The sequence below is a fragment of the Macrotis lagotis genome, chromosome 5, assembly GCF_037893015.1.
Source record: "Macrotis lagotis isolate mMagLag1 chromosome 5, bilby.v1.9.chrom.fasta, whole genome shotgun sequence".
NCBI lineage: Eukaryota > Metazoa > Chordata > Mammalia > Peramelemorphia > Peramelidae > Macrotis > Macrotis lagotis.
Genome location: NC_133662.1, coordinates 81,814,702 through 81,829,708, shown reverse-complemented (window position 1 = coordinate 81,829,708; position 15,007 = coordinate 81,814,702). Strand labels below are relative to the sequence as shown.

The window sequence follows — 15,007 nt, the reverse complement described above, 5'->3', positions numbered from 1 at the left end:
AAATTCTGAGTATCCGTCACTTCTAGATAAGTACATTCTATCTAATAGAGTTACAATTCCTGAGGGTTATTAAAGTCTTTCTCCCAAGTGGGGTTAAAGCCAGGTACATCCCATTGGATAGCAGTCTCATGGATAGGTCGTGAGTGTCCATCACTGCTGACTAGGTGTATTCTCTCTGTTAGAATTTCAGTTTTCAAGATTTATGAGAATCTTTTTTCTCCATGCTGGGATATATCGTCAGTTTCAACTTATTGGATAGCAGTTTTTTTCTTTTACCCCTCCCCCCTTTTTTCTTTTTAACCTTTTCATGTGTCTCTTGAACCTCCTGTTTGATGTCCAAATTTTCTATTTATCTCTGGTCTTTTCATCAGGAATTTTTGGAAATCTTCTATTTCATTAAATGTCCATCTTTTTCCCTGAAAAAGAAGGCTCAGCTTTGCGGGATAGTGGATTCTTGGATGCATTCCAAGCTCCCTTGGTTGTTAGGATATCTCGAATATCTCCTTCCAGGCCCTTCAATCCCTTAATGTTGATGCAGCCTGGTCCTGGGTAATCCTTACTGTGGCTCCTTGATATTTAAATTGTTTCTTTCTGGCTGCTTGCAGGATTTTCTCTTTTATCTGATAGTTCTGGAATTTGGCCACAACATTCCTTGGTGTTTTCATTTTAGGATCTCTTTCTGGAGGGGATCCATGTATTCTTTCAATAACTACTTTGCCCTCTGGTTCCATGGTATCAGGGTAGTGTTCCATCGCTAAATAATGTAATATTAAGTTCAGGCTTTTTTCTCTTCAGTGTTTTCAGGAAGTCCAATAATTCTCAGGTTGCTCCTCCTCGATCTGTTCTTGAGGTCAGTGGTTTTGCTTATGAGGTATTTTACATTTTCTTCTATTTTTTTTTATTTTTTGTTTAACAGGCTCTTGCTGTCTCATGGAGTCATTAGTTTCTGCAGATTCCATTCTTCTTTTTAGAGGAGAGTTTTTCTTCATTTACTTTTTGCAACTCCTTTTCCAATTGGTCAATTCTATTTTTTTTAAGCATATAGTTTTGTTGTTTATTTTACACAAAGGAGACCACCAACATTTGCCATTAATTCTTCTAAACTCTTCAGGAAGGCCATCTTTTGTTTACGATCCAGTGTGGGAGGAGTGCTGCTTGCAGTAAGCTGTTTTTTTTTTTTTTTAGGTTTTTGCAAGGCAAACGGGGTTAAGTGGCTCGCCCAAGGCCACACAGCTAGGCAATTAAGTGTCTGAGGCTGGATTTGAACCCAGGTACTCTTGACTCCAGGGACGGTGCTTTATCCACTGTGCCACCTAGTCACCCCGTGCAGTAAGCTTGTTGAAGGCATTTGCTAATCTCTGGTAAATGACTGGGTCTTGCTGACTTGACAGTAAGGTTTCAGCCTGATGCAGACACACTAATGTATAAAATGCTTTGCCTGCTGCTGTTGTCATCTCTGTGTTGTGCTTTTGCAATACCAGCATATCAAAGACCAGCTTAAGAAAGTGCCTTGCTACTAGAAAGAGTGGTGAATCTGTTTCTTGTGCTTTTGTACACTGTTCAGCTAATGGAGTCAAGGCCTCCAGGCAAAGCTGGCAAACCTGAACTCACTGATGTCATTCCTAATTCTAAAGAGTACATTAGACTCAAATAGATCCTCAGGAAGCTGTGGAATTTTCTGAGGAAAGATCTGGTCAATTCTGTTTTTGAAAGAGCTTTCCATTTGACCAATTGAGGTTTTTGAGAGAATTATTTTCTTTTTTCATTTGCCCAAATGAGGATCTGAGAGAATTATTCTCACTTTGTATTTGTCCAATTGTATTTTCCATTGATTTGTTTTCTTGTTGCAAGGTGTTAATTGACTCTCCCAAATTTTCTGATTGATTTTTAAACTCCTTATTTCTTCAAAGTAGTATTTCTGTACTGGAGACCAGATTATATTCTCCTCAGAGGTTCTAGGTCTCTCTGAGTTAGGGTCTTTTCCTTCCATGAATTTTTCTATGGCTCCACCTTTCCTCTGACCTTCATTTTGCTAAGACCTTGAGTTGGGGAGGGGCTGGTTCACAGGGGTTTGGTGCTGGGATCCATAGAGGCTTTACTGAGTGTAATATCTCCAGCTGGCCTGTAGGAGGTTCTGGTTGCTTTGTCTGGAGTGTCTGTGACCTTGATTGAGGCCTGCCTACTTCTTTAGCCTGGAGGGAGTGATTGAAGCTGTTAAATACTTTTGCCTTCAATCAGTGGTGAGCTTTACTCTGGGGTGAGGTAATACCTCTCCCTATTGTCAGCTGGGCTGGTTCTTCTGCTCACACACCTGTGCCTGGGACAGAAGTCTGTAATTGTGTTTGTTTTGGGAAGAAGCTTCAGCCTTAATGGAGGTGTGAACTCTGGTCCTCAGACCAGAGGAGCCCAGGGATGATGCCCGAAGCTCTCCTGCACCAGAACTCTCCCCCCAGCCCTGTCGGCAAGCTCCCAAGGGTCAGCACCAACTTCAACGCCTCTGCCCCCTAGTTGACCCAAGCCTGTGCAGTCTAGCCCTGCTGCTGATCAAGCAGGTCTGCCTCCCGGGCTCCAGCCCTGCTGTTAATCAGGCTGATCTGGGGCTGAGCTGCCCTCTGCTCCTGGACTCACCCAGGACCGAGGAAAACACATTCTGAGGTAGATGTTCTTTCTCCTGGCTTTTTCTTTCTGGGTTTTGTGGATCGGATTTCTGTTAAGAGGTTTGTTTCATATCATAGAGGGGAAAGATCAGGAGACTTTAGAACTGTGCCTGTCTTCTCTCTGCCATCATGGCCAGAAGTCTCTCAGTTTGCTATTTTATTTTATTTTTTTTGCCTTAATTTTTTTATTGAATAGTATTGATTAGGTTGTTCCCAGCAATTTTTATCCCAGCTTCTAGAACTTGTAGTCTAGGAGGAAAGGGTGGAATTAGCAGGTGACTAGCACAGAGGAGCAGAGGCCTGCCTAGGCATCCAGAAAGCAACCCTTCTGTCTTTGCATATGGAAAGCAAGGAGATGTGGTAGAGATTCAAGAGCAGAAAGTTAATGGAATACAGTCAAACATAGATTAAATTGTAAGCATGTACCATCATACTTCAGTCTTCACCCAAACTCTGGTAGTTGATGGTGTGGGCTCCTGGTTGAGATCAGAGTTCATTTAGGGTTTGTCGATCGCCACTAGGAACATGGAAGTCAGTGTCCCTTTTTATTTTGGTCTTGAAGTTTGAAGGGCCTCGGTGCCTTCTGGTAATTGAGTATAGCTAGACCCAAATTGATGGTATAGGTGGTGACACAAACCAGGCAAAAGTCATGGAGCACAAAAAATAAAATCCATGCCAGGTAAACTGAACCCAAAAGAGAAAGCATGGAACTGAATATCAATAGTGTGGAAGCCCATGGAGCACCGGAGCAGCCCAGAAGGAGCTGCTGGCTATAAAAGATAAGACCGAAGATGCTGTTGGACTGGTTCAGGATGCTGTTGGGACAAGGGCTCCACCAACCCGAAGCCCTTACTCCATCTGGAGGAGAACCTGCGGGTACAGCTGACGGCCTCGCCCAGGTCCCAGTAGGCGCTCCGCCTTCACGTGCAGCATGTAGGCCAAGAGCGCCAGCCCGGCCAGGCAGAGTGCGAGCCCCCTGCCCGGGGCCGCCCCAGCCGCCCCGACACGCCATGCTGGCACCCGAGGCTCCGGCCGTGCCGAGCCCCGCGGCCACGGGCAGCGGTGGGCCTCAGTTTGCTTTTTTAAAAAAATCTTTCCACCATGTGCTTATCTAATCAGTCTGTGGTAGTTTGTTAGCAGTTGCTGTGATCCTTGCCTCTTTTGTGTTTAAATAGTATGTGTAGGTTTGTTTCTTTACAAATAAAATCAATTCTGTCAGAGCATGTTTCTAAAATATGAATTTATTCCAATGTGTTTGATACATTAGAGAATATTTTGAGCATAATCTCAAATTTTGAGTTTTTTTTCAGCTTACTTTCTTCCTTGAGAAATGGTGACTAAAAAAAACTGCATGATTTTGTAATTTCTCACAAGCTGTAACCCTTCTGAAGCTAATTATCATAAGCAAATTTCAAGCTAAAGTGCCTTACTGTATGTCTTCTGGTGCAGTGGTAACGAGGGTTGGTCCTCAACATCTTCACCTATTCCGTTTTCTTCTGTCCTGCCCTCCAGTCTCAGACTAGAGGTCCTAGGAACCTTTGTTTATTGAAGTAGTTCTATATTTCTTAAACACTTAACATGTATAAAATTGTGCTAACAGTTGGATTCTTATTTTTAAAAAAAAATGTCACTGATGAAGTTTTTGAGTGTTATAATTTTGTTTGATTTTTGAGATCACATATGGGATCTAAGTAGAACTGACTGCAACATAATGTACATTGGAATGTCACCTTTATTTAAAACCAGAATAGATTTGAAAATATTCAACTCTTATTTTCTTTCTTTGAAACTTTGTGTTTTATTGAAATATTTTATTTATTTATTTTGAATTTTACAATTTTCCCCCTAACCTTGCTCCTCACCCCCCATCCCCTGCAGAAGGCAGTTTGTTAGTCTTTACATTGTTTCCATGGTATGCATTTTGATCTAAGCTGAATTTGATGAGAGAGAAATCATATCCTTAAGGCAGAAACATAAAGTATGGGATATATAGCAGAATTACGTAATAAGATGACTACTTTTTAAAATTAAAATTAATAATCTTTAGTCTTTGTTAAAACACTGATATCCCCAAATTGTGCCTGATTATTGCCCTGTTGATATGAGCAAATCCATCAAGGTTGATCATCACCCCCATGTTGCTGTTTAGGGTATACAATGTTTTTCTGGTTCTGTTCATCTCACTCAGCAACAGTTCATGCAAATCGTTCCAGGTTTCCCTGAATTCCCATCCCTCCTGGTTTCTAATTGAACAATAGTGTTCCATGATATATGTATACCATAGTTTATTAAGCCATTTCCAATTGGAGGGCATTCACTTACTTTCCAATTCTTTGCCACCACAAACAGCTGCTATGAATATTTTTGTACAGATGATGTTTTTACCCTTTTTCAACATCTCTTCAGGGTATAGACCCAGTAGTGGTATTGTTGGATCAAAGGGTATGCTCATTTTTGTTGCTTCTTGGGCATGATTATCAAACTATTTTTAATAACAGTGGTAAAAGCAGATTATATGCTACCTTTCTCAAATATTAAGGGAGAGGCAGCAGTTCCATGATATTGTAGTTAGTGATGACTACCATTGGCAGTGATGTGTTTGGCTGAGCTGTTTGAGGGAACTGCTTTTGCAACCTGGAATCATTGTTGTTTTTTAATATTCAATTCAATCCTTATAAATGAGGGCAAAATTTTAATGGATTTAAACTAGTGCTCTTGAAATATTTACAAAAATATGGTGATCCTAGTGATTTGTGATTTATTGATCTCTAGATGAGGTTATTCTTGATTAAAGGGAAAATTTAGGTTTAGGAATTTCTAAATTTAGGAAAATTTAGAAAGAATTAAACTATCTTTTGTGTGGAAAGTAATTTGATTCTATCCATTTAAAAAAAAATCTTTCTTTTAACCCTGCCATCTCCTCAAGATCTTATCTTGTATCTTTTTTTCCTGCAACCCCTCCAATATATGTCATTTTTTATGGGTCATCTTTATTAATTTGGTGTCAGGTAGATCATCAATTTTGCTTTATGTTCCATTTCTCTTATTAGTGATTTAGGGGGAAAAAACTCCCTTTCAGTTCCAGATTTTTGCTGGATTTCATTTGCTGACTTCATATCATCACCACTCATTCACTTCTTAATTCCTTCCAATTTGATTTATGACCCTAGCACTTAACCAAATTTATTTTCTCTGAGTTTAGCAATGATTTCTTAATTGCCAAATCTCATGGACTTTTTACTTCTCACATTTTTGAACCTTTCTCTATAATAGCTTTAAACTCTGTTGCTATCTCTTCTCTTTGATTCTTTTTCTTCTTTTGACTTAATTCTTGCAAATCTATTTTTCTATCCCTAATTTCTATACTGAGATGATCACTTAGTGATGTGAAGCCTGTTATGATGTCTTATCTTGGATTTTCATTGGTATCTCAAGTTCAACACTTCGAAAATGGAAATAATTGTAATAATATATAGCCACTAAACTTGCTCCATTTCAGCGGAAGGGCACCATCATTCTCCTAATCACTCAGATTTATAACCTTAGTATCATCTTTGTCACCTCCCATCTTCTATTTTCAGTAGGATACCAAGCCTTATAAATTTTACGGCCCCCCCCCCCACAGAAGGCAGTCTGTTTTTTACATTGTTTACATAGCATACATTGATCTTAGTTGAATGTGACTAGAGATAAATCATATCCTTAAGGAAAAAAAAAATAAAGTGTAAGAGATAGCAAACTTACATACTGAGATTTTTTTTTTCAAGCCTTATAAATTTTAACTCCATAACATCATTTTCTTTTTATTCTTTTTCCAACTGACACAATCTACATCATGGCCCAGCTCTCATGACCTCTTGCCTAGAGAATTGTAATAGTCTCCTATTTGTCTCCCTATTTCAACTCTTATTTTCTCTCTTTATTGCCATAAGTAGTCTTCCTAAGATACAGGTTTGACCATGAAAGAACTCAAATACTCTCACTGTTTTTCCATTGCCTCCCTCATTAAATACAAATGCTTCAGCTTGTATTTAATGTTCTCCACATTCTGTGTACTGCCTGCCTTTCAGCCTACTTTCATATTATTCCTCTTCATTCATTCATTCTTTTTTCAGTCAAGCAGACTACTGTTTGTTTAACCACATGCATTGTTCTCTCTAGGTCTTTTCTCTCAGATTATTATACTGCCATGGAATATACAACATCCTCAACTTCGCCTTTCAGGATTCTTGTGTTCTGTCCAAGGGCCATGTTGTCTTCTTTGAAATCTACCATAATCTGCTCCTCTTTGTTCATTTTATTTGCCTTCATTTTCTTTTTACTCTCCTTTTTTTTTTTTATAACGTGCACTTACTGTTTGCTATTTAGTTGTTTTCTGTTGTGTTTCAGTTAGTCATTTTTGACTCTTCATTATCCCATTGGGTATTTTCTTGGCAAAGATCCCAGATAGTTTGCTATTTCATTCTCCATCTTATTTTACAGATGAGAAAATTGAGTCAAATTGAGTAAAGTGACTAGCCCAGAGTTACACAGTAAGTGCCTAAGACTAGATTTGAATTAAGAAAGTCTTCCTAACTCTAGGCCCAGTACTCTATCCACTGAGCCATCTGACTGTCCTTAGTATTTACTTGTGCCTTTTTGTAATTGCAGTTTTCAAACCCATTGAGAAATAAAACATTCTAATAGGAGTACTAAGAGACTACTGGGGTCTTAATTCCCCCAGTACTGCTACTTACTAGCTGAATGACAATGGATAAATCACTTAACTTTTCTGAGCCTTCCTTTCCTCACCTGTAAAAGGGGACTTCCTTAAGTGACTTATCTTAAAAGGTAGTGAGATATGGTATGTAAGATACAGTACAGACCTTCCCTTGCCTCCCTCTTTCCTCCCTCTTTCCTCCCCATCTATGATTTAATTTAAATTGGGAATTCCCTGTGAGAAAATTTCCTTTACCAGTGCAGATCAACACTTTACTTATGCAATAGTGAAAATTATAGAATGCATTAGTTAACTAGAAACAAAACAAAACTCAAAAGTTACATGAAATGCTTTGCTCTACTATACTTTTAGAAAAAATAGTTGTTTTTAGAAGAAACAAGGGTAAAATCTAACCAGATTATATACTTATATCTGTCCTATAAAAGTGTGCTTATTAGTCTTTAGGAGGAGTGGGAGAGTTTGAATGCTTTGACCTCTACTGACAAAGTAGTCAAATCTCTTCACTGACAGTGCTCCAGGAACTGAATCCCTTTCTTAAAGGATAGACCACTTGTCCACTTGTTACAGACAACTTTTCTTTATTCACAGTACTTAGAGATATTGGTATTAATATTAATGGTTTTAATTTGATGTCCAAAGAGTAGCATATAAACTGACATAAAACCTAAACCATATAAAGTTGAAAGGTACATTTATATTTTTAATAAATACTTCAGTTGAATTATATTTGCTAATGCAATTTTTACTAATTTTAAATTATATTCAAAAATAATAAATCATTAATAGTTATGAGAATGGATGAGTTAGCATGTTTTATTTTTCCTTAAAAAACGGTTCATTTAACTTGCATTTTTTATGAGTGAGTTTTTTTTATTAAAGATTTTGTTTGAGTTTTACAATTTTTCCCTCAATCTTACTTCCCTGCCCCCACCCCCTCAACCCCCCATGGAAAGCAATTTGTCTTTACTTTGTTTCCATGTTGTACATTGATCCAAATTGAGTGTGATGAGAGAGAAATCATATCCTTAAGGAAGAAACACAAAGTATAAGAGATAACAAGACCAGACAATAATATATCAGTTTTTTTTCCCCTAAATTAAAGGGAATAGTCCTTGAACTTCGTTAAAACTCCATGGTTCTTCATCTAGATATAGATGGTATTCTCCATTGCAGACAGCCCCAAATTGTCCCTGATTGTTGCACTGATGGATTGAGTCCATCAAGGTTGATCATCACCCCCATGTTGCTGTTAGGGTGTATAGTGTTTTTCTGGTTCTACTCATCTCACTCAGCATCAGTTCATGCAAATCTCTCCAGGCTTACCTGAATTCCTGTCCCTCCTGGTTTCTAATAGAACAATAGTGTTCTATGACATACATATACCACAGTTTGCTAAGCCATTTCCAGTTGAAGGACATTTACTTGATTTCCAATTCTTTGCCACCACAAACAGGGCTGCTATGCATATTTTTGTACAAGTGATGTTTTGACCCTTTTTCATGATCTCTTCAGGGTATAGACCTAGTAGTGATATTGCTGGATCAAAGGGTATGCACATTTTTGTTGCCCTTTGGGTGTAGTTCCAAATTTCTCTCCAGAAACTGTTGGATGAGTTCACAGCTCCACCAACAGTGTAATAGTGTCCCAGATTTCCCACAACCCTTCCAACAATGATCATTATCCTTTCTGGTCATATTGGCCAGTCTGAGAGGTATGAGGTGGTACCTTAGAGAAGCTATAAGTTGTAGTTCTCTAATAATTAACGATTTAGAGCAATTTTTTACATGACTAAGGATTGCTTTGGTCTCATCTGTAAATTGCCTTTGCATATCCTTTGACCATTTGTCAACTGGGGAATGACTGAGATTTTTAAATGAAAAATTTGGAGTCTAACTTGATTGGCTATTTTTTTTTTAAGACCAGAACATTTTTTATTTTCTAGGTGTTCACTGTACTCATGGTTTCAATAGGACTGGTTTTCTCATATGTGCCTTCTTGGTTGAGAAGATGGATTGGAGGTAATTTTTCACATTCTTAATGGTAAAGAGATGTTTGATAATGGAGATAAAACATTTTTGATGATGCATTTTTATGTTTATTTTGGCAGTGTCCTCAATTCTTGGTAAAATGAATTCAACCTTTTTTAGTTTCAGCCATGACAATTTTTTGAATATGTTATGTGGTGTATAAATTAAAAATTTAGTTGAATGCTAAAATTTCTTATATAATATTGTGTTTCACTTGGTTTTAATTACTTCAAAATGTCTTCAATTTCATTTGTTTGCAGTGCAGAGGATAACATGTCTGTACTTGAATCATCTTTATGAATTGCTGTGACCAAAAAAATTAATTACTTGGTTGTCAGTCTTCTCATGATTAGTCTCTTTGAACTTAATTTAACGTTTCTATAGAGTGTAGACACTCTGTTGCCAGGCCTGTAATTTGAAATGAAATTTAATAGGAATGATCAGAACTTGAACTCCTCTTTGAAGTCTCTTGAATTTGGTAACTTTGAAGTCCTTAGATCTATGCTACTGTATTTTGAAGCATCAGAATACTTCATTTGAGATTTATTACTAAACTTTTTTTAACTTCTCATAAAAATAGTGGAAGCAGATTCTTTTAGTATATTTTTTAATTTTAAGTTGATCTTGGAAGATTATAATCATTTCTTAATGGTTCTTAATTTAGTGTAAGAATAATAATTATTGCTTACATTTGTATAGTATTTTAGATTTATAAAGCGTTTCGCCTACAAGTTAAGCACTACAAGTATTATTATGCCCATTTTATAGAAGATAATGAATTTCAAAACATGCCACTGTCATAGAACTATATGCAGGTCATCTAACTGGCTCAGTGATCTTTTCATAATACCGTGTTGCCTCTGTTGAAATCATTTAAAAAGAATGGGGAGGGGCAGCTAGGTGGCGCAGTGGATAAAGCACCGGCCTTGGAGTCAGGAGTACCTGGGTTCAAATCCGGTCTCAGACACTTAATAATTACCCAGCTGTGTGGCCTTGGGCAAGCCACTTAATCCCATTTGCCATGCAAAAACCTAAAAAAAAATAATGGAGGGGAGAATTAGGGCAGGAGTTATTTAATAAAAATTTATAGAGTATATGTATAAAGCACCATGTTAGACTGTGACATGGCAAAATTATTGTAATTTTTGGAAAATTTGGTGACTCCATAAATGAATTTTTCAGTTCAGATAACCTTTGCTATTTGACAGTTCAACTTTATAAATACTTAATGTATATAATAAGTGGACATGGGTTTTGAATGGATTAAGGAAAATGTGAGAGTTTGGGGCCTTTACTTTAGAGATCAAGATATAATTTTATTAATAAACATATCAAGATATATTTTCTTTAACTGTTATACTCCCTTTTTTTCTGGATGGCTAGCAATCATTGTAGATCTAAGTGTAGCAGTTGTATATTGCCCTTTACTTTGAATACACACAAACACACACACACACACACACACACACACACACATATAGATAGATAGATAGATAGATAGATAGATAGATAGATAGATAGATATAGATATATAGATGTTTTCTTTGTTTTTTTTTTTGTTTGTTTTTTTAGGTTTTTGCAGGGCAAATGGGGTTAAGTGGCTTGCCCAAGGCCACACAGCTGGGTAATTATTAAGTGTCTGAGACCGGATTTGAACCCAGGTACTCCTGACTCCAAGGCCGGTGCTTTATCCACTACGCCACCTAGCCACCCCGATGTTTTTTTTTTTTTTTTTAAGAAAGATTTTATTCATTTAGAATTTTACAATTTTTCCTCCATTCTTGCTTCCCTACCCCCACAGAAGGCATTCTGTTAGTCTTTGCATTGGTTCCATGTTATATATTGATCTCAGTTGAATGTGATGACAGAGAAATCATATCCTTAAGGAAGAAAAATAAAGTATGAGATAGTAAAATTACATAATAATGGTTTATTTTTTCCTAATTTGATGGTAGTAATCTTTGGTCTTTGTTCAAAGTCCATATTCTTTCTCTGGATACAGACGGTATTCTCCATTGCAGATAGCCCCAAATTGTCCCTGGTTGTTACCCTGAACAGATGAGCAAGTCCATCAAAGTTGGTCATCACCCCCATATTGCTGTTAGGGTGTACAGTGTTTTTCTGGTTCTGCTCATCTCGCTCAGCATTAGTTCATGCAAATCTTTCCAGGCTTCCCTGAATTCCCATCCCTCCTGGTTTCTAATAGAACAGTAATGTTCCATGACATATATATATATATATATATATATATATATATATATATATATACCACAATTTGTTAAGCCAATTCCCCAATTGAAGGACATTCACTTAATTTCCAATTTTTTTTTGGCACCACAAACAGGGCTGCTATAAATATTTTTGTACAAATTATGTTTTTACCCTTTTTCAACATCTCTTCAGGGTATAGACCCAGTAGTGGTATTGCTGGATCAAAGGGTATGTACATTTTTGTTGTCCTTTGGGCGTCATTCCAAATGTGAGCAGGATATTTTTAATTAAAAAAAATAGATAATAGCTCATTTCTTGTGTTTTAGAGTTTATGGAATGATATTTTTCATAGCAGTCCTGTGAAATAGGCTATGTTAAGTTTTATTCATTTATTGATTAGGAAGAAGATTCTCAGGAGACTTCCTCAGGGTCATATAGCTAGTAACTGGGACCTGAATCTAGGTCTTCTGATTCCAAGTTGTTTTCAGAACTATCAAGTTGATGGAAAGCCTTTAATATGTTAGCATTCATTGGAGTGCTTCATGCTCTAGATAAGCTTAGTCATAGAAAGAGAAATCTTTTTATGGTCCCTGTCAACTTTTGAGAAATGTAGAAAAAATTTCCAATCCTTAGCATTTGCTTTCTGAAAAGACTTAAATAAACTCAAGGAGTAAGGGCACAGTGCAAACCACTGTGGAATGTGTTTTGATGTAAATATACCATTTAAGATACTTTGCTCCATCCACTTCACTGTACTCTACTCAAGTAAGTGATTCTTTTCCCTTTCTACAAATCAGTAGTTGAGTTGATATCATTTAGTTTAATTAGTTTCAGACTTATGCTGGACAGGATTACTAAAGTTCTATTCCCAGAAGCTATTGCGGTAAGGGTGTAACAACTCTGCATCAGTACCTGCTGTAAGAAGTAAGAGGAGTAAGTATATTGCCATTCTTTCAAGCATTATTTAAAAAATTTGCCTTACTCATTGGGTTAAAATGTTCTCTATCTGTTTAACTTTATTATGGCACTTTTCCAGGATCTTTCTTTGTCACTTTTATCTTACCCTTGTTGAAGTTAGTATTGTTTGCATACATTCTTCTTCCTCGTTAGAGTAGTGCCCTGTGTCATATCTTTGTATACTCAGAATTCAGAAAAATGCCTTGCATTTAGGTACTTGAAATAGTATATTGTTGATTTGCTACATTGTTGTTGCTAGAGAGAAACAATCTGTAATTCAATAAAGGGTTATTTTGAAGAAATAATTAGTCGTTCTTTTCCCCCTGTAGTTGCTAAGTTACTATATTAGAAATTTTAGGGAATCATTTCCCAGAAATAATTTGGCTTCGTATTTTTCTTTAGTATTGAAGCAGCAGTTGCTACCTTTGCTCAGGCCAGACCACCAGGAATCTATAAGGGTGATTATTTGAAAGAACTTTTTCGACGTTATGGGGATGTAGAAGAAGCACCTCCCCCACCTTTATTGCCAGAGTGGTGTTTTGAGGAAGAAGAAGAGGAAGATGAGGAAGAGGATGGAAAAAAAGAATCAGAACCTGGATCAAGTGCTTCCTTTGTCAAAAGGAGAAAAGAACGTTTAAAACTGGTAATGTTTTCCAGAAATAATTTGGTTCCTTTTTCCTTTTTATTCCCTACAAATTTCTTTGCAGTTGAGAAAATGGTAAATTGATAGATTTCTTTGAAATGAAGGTAAATTCTTAGAGACTTGTTAGGTAAGGCTGTAATTTCACTTGCCTAGTCTTTGTTCTTTCCACCTCATAGAATTTCAGAGAGTATTGCTAGATAAATGTTTCATGATTAAAAGCTGCCTCTACTAAGAACTAGATAGTTTTGAAAGAGACTTCAGAAATCATCCAGTTCAACTCTTAACCTTATTCAGAAATCTTTTATAATGGGAGTAAATTTTGGTCCTGATAATTCATTTTGATTTCAGTTCTTTGATTAAAAAAAATTCTATGATATTTGGGGTAAAATGATGTAGGATAATTTCCTTAATACTGTTTTACACAGACATAGTTAAATTTTTTTGTATTGGACTTGTGATTTTTCTCAATATGAAGAACTCACAATGAAGAAAGTATCCCCTCTACTTGTACATTTTAAAGTCTTAGAGGGTTTTCTGGACTGCTGAGTCTTGACACTAAGATGAACTCTCTAATCTGTTACTTCTTTCTGATTTTCATTAACTCAGTAAAACTTTTGAGTTCTAAGATGACAACACTTCATTCATGGTGTTAGTGAACAGTGATTTCTATATTTTCTCATTTTCTGTGGATGGTGTTTCACTACTCTCTCTTGTAATTTCTTCATAATCTATAAGCCTTCAACATTAGCAGCAACTACCATCTAAATAGAATCACATTAAGAAGAAAGTATTAAGACTGAAGGAAGCTGTATGGCTCAGTGATTAGAGTGCTAGGCTTGATTTAAGGGGTCATGAAGATTTGAGCATGACAGTCACGTGACCATGGGAAAGTAATTTAGCCTTATTTTCCTCAGTTTTCTCATCTGTAAAATAAGCTGAAAAAATTAAATGGGATCACAGAGTCAGACATGATTGAAACAACTGAACAACAACAAAAAAATAGAATTAGGTCATCTATATCAGAAAAATATTTTTACATATGCTCCTTTAGATTTTCCCCTCTTAATTTCTGTATTTTCTGTCCCTTAATTCCCCTGCTTATCTATATAATTTAAAAAATTGTTTTAATTAGTAGGTGTTATTACTGTTATGGTTGTTCATTTATTAACTTCCTATTGAAAAAACAGGAAACAAAAAGTAAGAAGTGCCACATTTCAATGCTATTGAAAGGGGAAAATTGCTGATTAAATTATTTACGTATAAATCTATGTATTTTTATATTTATATGATCAGGATAGATTTTTGGAAATATTAAAATAATGAAAATTAGTGGGGATGATAAAAGTGGGTGATCAGTTAGCAATAACTTGGCTTAGTAATATAAGAATGGTTTTTATATCTGTACCAAGTATGTTTTTTTGATTCTTAACTGTTATCTCTTTAGAATTACTATTTTAAGAACATTTTTAGATGTAGTTATAATTGAAAGCCAGCCTACTGAGAATTTTAAATGGCATTTATTTGTTTATTTATTTTGTTATTAGAGGAATTCCATTTTAAAATGGTTATCTTTCCTTGGAATTACATGATTGACCAAGTAGTTATACTTTCCCTAAAACAGAAACTACAGATATGGGTCATTAAAGCATGATAAAATGGGTAGTCTATGTTTCACATTATCCATGTCTTGATAGCAATATTATAAAAGGTTCTAGTGTGATAAACATAATAATTTTAGCAATGAAAATTGTTTAAAAAATGATTTCTCTTTTCTGTTGGAATAAATGACTTT

General features: G+C 36.1%; 1 protein-coding gene and 1 pseudogene across 1 annotated transcript in view; one reads left to right on the top strand and one right to left on the bottom strand.

The window, feature by feature from the left end:
• RNGTT (RNA guanylyltransferase and 5'-phosphatase) overlaps positions 1 to 15,007 on the top strand; it is a 403,735-nt gene that overhangs the window by 16,825 nt on the left and 371,903 nt on the right. Inside the window, exons 5-6 of the mRNA XM_074187132.1 lie at positions 9,320 to 9,395; positions 12,975 to 13,215. Of these exons, the coding sequence (XP_074043233.1) occupies positions 9,320 to 9,395; positions 12,975 to 13,215 (317 nt within the window). The remainder of the gene's footprint in view (positions 1 to 9,319; positions 9,396 to 12,974; positions 13,216 to 15,007) is intronic.
• On the bottom strand, positions 3,175 to 3,669 carry LOC141487822 (vitamin K epoxide reductase complex subunit 1 pseudogene; annotated as a pseudogene).